Source organism: Dunckerocampus dactyliophorus, chromosome 5, assembly GCF_027744805.1.
Source record: "Dunckerocampus dactyliophorus isolate RoL2022-P2 chromosome 5, RoL_Ddac_1.1, whole genome shotgun sequence".
NCBI lineage: Eukaryota > Metazoa > Chordata > Actinopteri > Syngnathiformes > Syngnathidae > Dunckerocampus > Dunckerocampus dactyliophorus.
Genome location: NC_072823.1, coordinates 27,330,701 through 27,340,644, shown reverse-complemented (window position 1 = coordinate 27,340,644; position 9,944 = coordinate 27,330,701). Strand labels below are relative to the sequence as shown.

Sequence of the window (9,944 nt, the reverse complement as noted above, 5' to 3'; positions counted from 1 at the left end):
GGAGGTAGGGCACATCCGACCGGCAGGACGCCTCGGGGAAGACCCAGGGCACTGTGTCTCTCAACCGGCCTGGGAATGCCTTGGGATCCGCCGGGCGGAGCTGGTCGGGGTAGCTGTCCCCGCGAGCCGACCTCGGATAAACAGAAGAAGATGGATTGATGGATGGATGGATGGATTGATGGACGGACGGACGGTCCCAGTCCGGTCATTGCTAACGCCACCTGAGACAGAAACAAGGCGTCCACACTGTGACGTGTGTGTACAAAACAAGACTTGAGCAGACACAGCAAATGCAAGCTCAAAATGTTTGAGTGCTACGTATTTAGCGTGCAGTTCAGGTCCTGTACTTGGATCTATGACATAATCTCATTAAAGTAATGATCGTGATTCACGTTTAAGAGAGACTAAAGAAGCCAAAGAATCAAGATGTCTTGAAATAAACTGTGTGTGGCAAAAAACATGAGGTGTCCTGGCTGGTCCAACAATATTATAGAGCACTAAAGCAATGACAGCATCTTCCTTATTACAAGCCAGTGTAGCGGCGACGTCATTTTGAGGCTTTGTTATTTTAAGGTCGCATTCCCCACACATTGTTTCTTTCATTTGCAAAGTATTAAATGGGGAACATGTGGCAATAAATGCATGAGAAATGTTCAAAAATTGTTTTATTAAAGTTTTATTTGCTCGTATTGAAATCTGACAGTGACTCACTACATTTTCCTGAATAAACAATACGCTTTTAAGCTTCGTGAGGAGCCAAAATCGGACAGTCCATACAAGTCTTGTTTTAGGTGTCCGTCATGTTGTTTCATGCGGTTAGATGCATTTCCCCGGTGCTATGCATCCACATGAGCCTTTTTTACTGAGCGACTGCACACTGAATTTTCATGAGTACACCTCAGCGCGGTATTAGCGAGTGGGACTGATCCACTGTGTACTCTGGCAGCAGGTTGGGCTCAGTAATGACTCTAAATGGTTACTTTGCAAATCTGTAAGTTATGGATGGGCACACTTGTGTGCTTTGTGCCTTTTTTCTTCCCTATTTCTGGACCGTCTGTCAGCTAAGCGAAACCTCAACGTGAAGGAGAGCTGATGGTTTATGATTCTGTGTTGGATCCCTGCAAGGTTTACATGAAATAGGCTGTGTTTGCTGCAATGACATGACATGTTGTATGCTACTTTGGTCAGAATGATTCCCTTTAATAAGTCTGTCTCTTTGCATGGAACGTTTACAAGTTGGGCTTTTGCCCTGAAATGTTGATATTGGTCGGTTTTATGGCCAATTGGATGAAACGTGGCCAGGATAGTTTTTTAATATTACTATTTAAATTTCATGGGCCCCATATTGCAAGGTGCATTGCAGGGGTCCCTAATTACATTTGTCCATGGGCCAGTTTTTTTCTTGGGGAAAAAATAAATAAATACGATTTTTAAAAAAGGATTTCCATGGCTATATTATTCAAATATAATCATAATAATAATGTCATTATAATGATTATCCATCCAGCCATTTTCTATTCCGCTTATCGTCATTAGGGTCTTGGGGGTATGCCGGAGCCTATCCCAGCTGACTTGGGGCGAGAGGTGTAGTACACCCTACACTGGCCGTCAGCCAATCGCAGGGCACATATAGACAAACAACCGTTCACACTCCAATTAATTAGTCTCCAATTAAACCTAACATGCATGTTTTTGGAGTGTGGGGGGAAACCGGAGTACCCGGAGAGAACATGCAAACTCCACACAGACATGCCCAAACGGAGATCTGAACCCAAAGCTTCCCGATCTCCTGACTGTGTGCCCACCATGCTAACCACTTAGCCGTACCTGACGTACCTGAGCAACCTATCATTCCAGACAGGTACAGTAAATTCCCAAATAAAATGAAAATAGCTGAAGTCGTTCCAATTTTTAAAAATGGAAACAAACATCAATTCATAAACTACTGACCAGCGTCCTTATTGCCACAATTTTCCAAAATCTTTGAAAAGAGATTTGCACAGATGCCTACACTTGCTACCATCAGGATCGATTTGGTCTAATTGTTTGTAATTTTTTTTTGTTTAATTGTATTATTTCATTTATTGGTTAAAATAAATTGTATTTATTGAAATTAAACACAATGATTAATAAATAAACCAGAAGACATGTTCATAGAAAGAACAAAGAAAACAGAAATAAATAATGGTAAAAATCCCAAGTTAAAAGAAAACATACATACATAAATAATAATATGACATTATTAGACTTTTAGGACAGGGACCGTTTTGCAACCTTAGGGTAAAAGTTGTTTTGAATAAAGTCCCATTAGTTTAAAAAATAATACATAAACAAACGTCCCATCAAAAAACATTTTGTGAGGTTGCCTAAAAGATTTGACGTGTTGAGAATAAAAATAAATACATAGATTTTTTTTTTTTCATATTTTTTAAGACACTTTTATAGAGGACACAGATTTGGGTCATTGATATAAAAAGTGTAACCTCTTTCAGGGCCCTGAAGGGTTAAAGTAATATTGTGTGCTATTTTGGTCCAAATGATTCCTTTTAATAAGTCTGTCTCTCAGGATGGAATGTTTATGAGTTGGATTTTTGCCCTGAAAAAGTGAAAAGTTAGTCTGTGTTGGACTGTTGGCTTCCTTCATGTTACAGCATTGTAATGTTGAGGGGGTGGGGGGGGGCAGCTGCTGCTTGAGGAAGGAAGGGCATTGCTGAAGGCTGCATGGCTTTGTGCTGCATTGTGCTGTATATGTCTGCCATCTGTTGGACTTGAACAAAATGTCACTTTGCGAGCTCGCCCCGGACACAGAGGGCAAGAGATTTTCAGTGGACTCATAAAAGACAACATCACAGATGTCACATAAAGCAGAATTACCACATGAAGTCCACTGACTTGACTAAATAAACTCAATTCAATTGAAATGTGTTTCTCTAAATAACAAAATGCAATCATGAAGGTAATATACTATATAATATACTATAATATACTATGTTTACTATATATATCCTGTGTCAGTGGTGGGGTCAGGGCCAGCAAGGCCTTCTCTGCTGGCCTAAACACTATCAGAAGCACTGACCTACATGAACAACTTAAATTCTAGTATTAGTTCCATAAAATTGTATGAATTTATTCCCGACAGTATATTACTTTTATTTCACAACATTGACTTAGCTGCACTGCTATCAGTATGTGTGTATGTATGAGTATGTGTGTACATGTGTATGTGTGTATGTGTGTATGTGTGTATGTGTGTATGTGTATGAATATGGTAGGATTTTTTTGCCCAATTAGATTTCAGGATCCATGTGTTGCCATATAAGTGTAATCTGCCCAGGGCCTTCAGAATCAGTAATGCTGAAACATATGGGGGGCTGTTTCTTTAACCAATCAGATTCCAGATTGGCCTCACAGGCGTTTAGCAACATCAGCATTTTGCAGTCCCCTGTGTGATGTAGTGCGCTTGAATGCCTCATCACATGAACAGTGTAGCACTTACAGTAATTGAGCCTATTCCAACATGAATAAAGGGGACAGACATGGAGTTGTTCATCGTTCTCTGTGTATGTGTGTGTGTGTGTATGTGTGTGGGGGTGTGTGTGTGTGTTATACGAAAAAATAAGTGAGTTTATACATATATTTTATAGGGATGCGCCGATGGATCGGCTACCGATTAGTATCGGCCAACTTCCGTACAAAAAACATGCCGATAAATGAATGCCCTTCAAAGCTGATCACAAAAACCTATCAGCATGTGGCGGCGAATGAATGTGCATGTGTGCTGTGTCACGTAAGACTGACGGCACCCGTATTGAGCCGACAAGGAACGCACGCGAGAATCAACACTAGTCTGTAAAACCTCAGTGGTTTGTGTTTGACAGCTTGCACAGGCTACGCCAATTCATGCCAGTGTGTTTGATCACTCCCTTATCCAACCTGTTGCTGTTAGGCTTCTCTTGCATCTTTCATTTACACGTTTTGCCTCGCTCTCAGCGGCCGCAGCTAGCTAGCTAGCATTATCCTTCTAGCTTCTCGTCTTCGGATTCCAAATGTGACTTTTTTACCACAGTAACATTTTGTTTTTAAAACAAACAAGCAATGCGGTCAGTTTGGAGCTCGTATTTGTCCCACGGAAAAGTGGCTCTCACGTCCATCGGGTACATAGTAACTTTTTCAAGCGTCTATTATACTAATTATGTCTTGTCCTCCAAACACTATTTGTGTGTTGTTGTTTAGTGAACATTGCCTATTTGCCAGGGGCCCTTGGAACTGTCTAATGGCGGCCCTGGGCGTGGCCAATAGCACTCATCATAAATATATTGAAAAATGTATAGTTAATCCATTATCGGTATTGGTCGATCTCACTCATAAATGATCGGTATCGGAATTGGCAGCATAAAACCTTGATCGGAGCATCCCTAATATTTTTTTAAATATTTTTCCAGACTAGTGCTTATGTGAGTGGTGGGTGTGACGTATTTGATTGATTTATTTATGTTTTTGTCATGTGATTAGATAAATATTGATTCTGAACTGCTCCAGATGATGTTGTAGTGTGGAGGTTTGGAGTTATTGAGAGACGATGTATTGGAAGATAAAGGGTTGATAAAGGGCTCATGCTTTACATAATTGTGATGTGATAGTGGTGATGTTAAGAGGTGCATTGGGTCCCCACTGAAGGCCCGGGTACCAAATGCACCGCCTACCACTGTTCTCTATGTTCATAGTAGGAGGTACAGTACATCAATTTCAAGGTTTCTCGCAGGCTGAAAAAGTGTGAGCACCCCTGGATTAGACATATCGAAGGAACATGTTATGCTTCAAGACATAACTACTGAAGGACCTACTGAGCGAGCAAGCTTGTTGATGTGTGGAGCGCGACGTCATCACTCGCGCTGATATCCATACGATAGGTGATAGTATCTCATTTTTATGCCAGTATCGGCACCCCTGTTCTAAGTATTTGTGTGTTTGTGGCATGTTTCAAGCTCAGGATAAAGGTCATGATGAAATAAGTCTTTTGGAGTTGAAACAGACATTGCGTTGGTGCCTTCTTTCATGTGGACCACAAGGCTGACCCGCCACCCTCCCACTTCCTCTGAGGAGTCAGCAGAGCCTTAAAATCCATCACAGCTGATGGCTGCAGATCGTGATGTAGGTGCCCCACCCCCTCCCCTCTATTGTCTTTGAAGCATCAGGAGGCTTTGGTCTGCCCGGCCACAGTGATGATTACAGCCTCTGAGTTAAGCTTTTTGATGGAGAGAGGAGTTCTGGTTCACTGATGAATGTAATTAGGGATGTGCTTTCTTGGTACTGGGGTCCGTGATCTACAGCCATAGCTGCCACCTTCTTCCTCATCCCTCGCAAGAAGGATTTTCTACAAATCCTACCTCCAGCGTCGACCAAGGAACATGTCCACACGCACACACAGACTATCTAGGACGGAAGCTTCCCGCGTCCCCACTGAGGGCACTCGGAGGACAAGCTGTTGACATAGGTCCTTGCTACCGGGCAGATATCATTGGGCGCCAAAACAAACAGAATGTTCTAAATGTCACCATGGAAACTGACTAGGAATAAAAAAAAGTTCACGAGGTCGAGATAGCTCTATTTGCATGTTTCTGTTGGTTGGCTAATATTGACACGTCTGAACGATGGTAATGGAGGTTCTCGCGGTCATAAGCGTTGCACAAGCCGTAAGGTTCTAAAATGTTAACTCATTCCCAAGGCGCCGTGTGAGGGAAAGTTCACCGTTTAATATCACCCGTTTGACGCTGAAATCGTCGCGCAAGATTGAAGGAAGACAGCCCATGCTTGAAGGAAGTATCCCAGAGGACCGTCTTCATCTCTCTGTCCTTGAAAACAAGCCAAGAGCTAATTCTCACATAATGAACTGAACCATAGTTCAAGGTTTCTCTTCAAGAAGGTTTAAAAGGTGTTAAGAAACCTATTGTGTAAACCACCGATTGAGGTCAACTTTGGGATCACATTTAAAACCCTCCAGACACCTTAGTGCACCAAACATCTACGTACATACTCAATATATCAGTTGCTTTTAATTGCCAGTAGTCTGAAATCTGGCCAGGAATTCCCAAAAGTGCATAGACACTATTAACCCTCAGAACCGATTTGTTCCCATTAACTGGATCTAATCAATGGCTTACAAGCAGGGATGGGCCGATACTATCGGCCTAAAAATGAGGTTGTGTTATGACATTCTACATAAAAGCTTGCTAGCTCAGCATGTCAATGGTCTGGAATTGTTTCCACGTCTGGCCTTCGAATTGTCAATATGCAATTGACTGGTGGAGTAAGGAGTCTTCCTTTCATACCAGCCATTTGTGGCCCGCAATTTTTTTTATTGGCCCACGGCACATTCAAAAAATGTAATTTAACAAGACAACTAAAAACAAAAAAAACACAACAAAAAAGCGGTAATTTTACAAGAATAAAGTCAACACTTTTAGAGAAAAAAAGTCATAATTTTAAGAGAGCAATGTTAAAAATAATGTCATTTTAGTAGTATCGAGTTGAAATGTTAAAGAAAAATTGTATTTGATGTTCTTTTATTATCAGCAGTGAACAAAACAAAATTTGCCAATTTTTTCACATTTCTTGAAAATTAGGTTTGGGAAAAAGTTATAATATTATGGGAATAAAGTCAAAATATTATAACTATAAGTAGATAATATCAGAAGAAATGTAAGAAGAAAACTTACCAAGATTATTTAAGAATAAAGTTGGAATATTTAGAGGGGAAAAAAGCAAAAATAAGACAAATAGAGCAAAGACCAAAGTTGATACTAATAATGGGCTTCCCTTGTTTATCGCGGGGCATAGGTTCCCAAAATAAGTTTTACAATGATTATATATGTTTTAAGGCTGTAAAACCCCTCACCATACACGTTATACACGTTTCTCAGACAGGCAATAACATTTTCTCACATTTCTCTCTTGTTTAAACACTCTCAAAAAAGTTCAAACCTTTGTTTGAATTTTAATGATCAGCACAAGAAATGATTAAGTCACTCACACATATTTCGCTCCTGTGACCGTGCCTTTTCTTCCTGGAGCCGTTCCGCTGTAGTGTAGTGTTTTTGTATCCTTGTTAAAACATCTTGCTGCAGACGAACCGAGGATTCATTTACAAGCTAGCAAGCTAGCGATGACACAGGAGACACGGCAGGGCGGCACAAAGGAGATTGATTGACAATGGTCTACAGCCAATCAGGACGCAGAAAACTATGACGAGAGAGGGAATAGACAGACACTCAACTTCCCACAATGCAATTATTTTTAAAGGGCCAGGCTCAACCTGTAGCAGCGTTTATACGCTGCAATAAAAAAAAAAAGACGCACTGAAGAAATTCTGCGAAACAGCAAATCCGAAAAAGGTGAAACACGACGGAGCGAGGGAACACTGTTTTGCATATCGGCAAGAAAGGCAAAATTGAGAATCTCTAATGACAACAGTCACTTTTATTGCACGCGTTAATCCAAAATCGGAGAAGGTGAGCATTACGCCGTCTGAGACAAACCATTTTGGGACCTTGGGTTTAAAAGTGTAATTTTTGAGACGGATGTTTTAACCAGTGAACTCTCATTAGCACCAAAAATACTAAAAATGCAATCATTACCAATTACAATTACAATTACAAATACTACACTTTGCACTTTATCGCAAACTAAGCTGGCTAGTGCCACACTTTCCTCGAAATTTGATCAGCAACATGCTGAATTAATAGACACACTATTGTATGTAAAATATTGTTTATTCTATAGAAAAAATACATTATCAAAAGAAAAAGTGAAAGCATATAATGTCATGTGAGGAGTACTGGTGCATTCATCTGTATCGTTCAACAGCCTATCATGCATTTTCTCTTTTTAGCTCCCGTTTTTATTTTTAAAGCGTAAACATTCTCCTTTTTTTTTTTAGCTCAGTTTTGCCAGATGCGACACAGAAAAAGTGCGTTTCAGGGCTGAGCGTGTCATCAAACCAAAAGCGCGGTCGCGTTTCAACTTGGAAACTGTCAAAAGTCATCAACGTGCAGCGTTGCCAATGTGTCGACAGTGCATTGACTTGGGCTCTCAGAACCAGAACTCCGACACATGGATGTGAACGTTGATGATGTTCTGACCCGAGTCGCCCTGGATGGTCAGGTTGCGCATGGACAGTTTGAGTACCGTCATCAGGGGACCGATCAGCTGCTTCACCTGGCGGACCACACCTAGACGAGACAAAGACAAATCATCAGCACTGGATCAGACACAGGCAATCGCGAGCAGGGCCACCCGGCCCAACACACAGAACACGTGGGAGAGACAGGAGAGATGCAATCTGGTGGTGTAATGATACAGCTGCTGCCTTTTAAGACAGAGGGTGCAGCTTCAATCCCAGCCCTGGACAGTTTTTTTTCAGTTAATTTTGTTATTTTGCACAAAATTGTGTCATTCCAAAACACACATCTCAATAAATTCACGTTGAAGTGAAATAAGTGTGGAAATAGCTTTTAATGGGTCAGTTAGGTTTTACAGATGTGGTGACCAAACCTAGACTCAGGTCTTGATACGGCTGCGTTTACTCTTCATTTATCCATAAACTGATTTTTCCATATGGAACATTGGGTACGGTACAGAGGCATACCCTGTCCCTCCACTGTGGGCATTACGTGAGGGACAGGAAGTGCAACAGCCCCATGATATATTGTATTGTATTGTATTGTATTTCCCGTCGTTTAGTCTGTTTGGGAACACCTTCCCGGTGAAATTAGTAAACGGGGAAAGGCAAGTGGATAAGACAAAAGCAATTTTCAGAAGAAAATCATTAAAGCTGCTTACACAAAAGCTAAACTTTATGTTTTCATCACTGTACTCAAAATGAAACAAACGGTGACCTTAAAGCCAAGGTGTGTACCGAACCGCGGTTATGAACTGCTACTGTTTGAACCCTAACTCTTAGATTGGATCAGAGACAGGAAAATCTCTCATACCCCTTTTCCACTGTAGCAAATTTTGGTGTTCGGGCTGGATTATGTTCGAGGCCAGGGTGGAACCGTGTTGCCTGCGAACTGACTCGACACCAGTTTCATTTTCCATCGTCCTGGGGAGCCGTGTCATTCCGCCACAGGGGTTACGCCTCCGATCAGCAAATTACAGGACATTTCAAGTGTTGACCATTTTTTAATCAAAACACACAACTCACTATATTCCTTGACACTGCGCACCATTTACAGGTAAAAATATAAAGGTGCAAAAATAAAAAATTAAAGGGATAGTTCAGATTTTTCGACATGAAATTGTATGACATGCCCATCAACAGTGACTCACGCCCCACTTGGTCCCACAAGTCCAGTTCTGGACGGATTTCCGTGACGAGGAACGTCGTTTCGCTTAGTTGCTGGGTGATTTAGGTAAAGAGTTTGGCGTCTCAAAACAATATGCGTTCAAAAGAGTCACATACATTTGCATCATCAAAATGCCTCCTCGAAAAAAATCAGACCTCACAAGCCAGGCGAGCAGGAGTGAGCTCCACCTCGGTTCCTGCAAACTGCATAAACCCCTCTTTAATCCAAGCCAACCTAATGCAGACCCCTCCATCACCTGGCAGCACCTCACCTTTCTGGTGAAACACGCATGAGTGTCCAAATTGTAGTGCTGAGGCCATTTGTGGAATGCGGCTCATTGCACAAATAAAATAAACAAAACCCAACCAAAAGTTGAAAAATGGAGCAAAAAGGCATAATGTAACTAGAAAAAGCTAAAATGTTGACACTAATAACTCATAAAAACACAAAGACTTGGCTTTAAATATATGTACAACAATAAATAGACATAGACAAGAGAAGTAAAGCTGTATTTAACAGCTAGCATTTCAAGAAATGCTGCAAATGTTTGACAGAAAGTCCAATTGCCTGTGAGAAAATACATGTCACAGATGGCAAACT

General features: G+C 41.2%; 1 protein-coding gene across 1 annotated transcript in view; it reads right to left on the bottom strand.

Annotated features, from left to right (window-relative positions):
- Window positions 1-7,704: 7,704 nt before the first annotated feature.
- Window positions 7,705-9,944, bottom strand: part of fbln1 (fibulin 1) — a 57,207-nt gene continuing 54,967 nt past the window's right edge. The window contains exon 17 of the mRNA XM_054776606.1: window positions 7,705-8,228. Coding sequence (XP_054632581.1) covers window positions 8,089-8,228 — 140 coding nt within the window. The 3' untranslated portion in view covers window positions 7,705-8,088. The remainder of the gene's footprint in view (window positions 8,229-9,944) is intronic.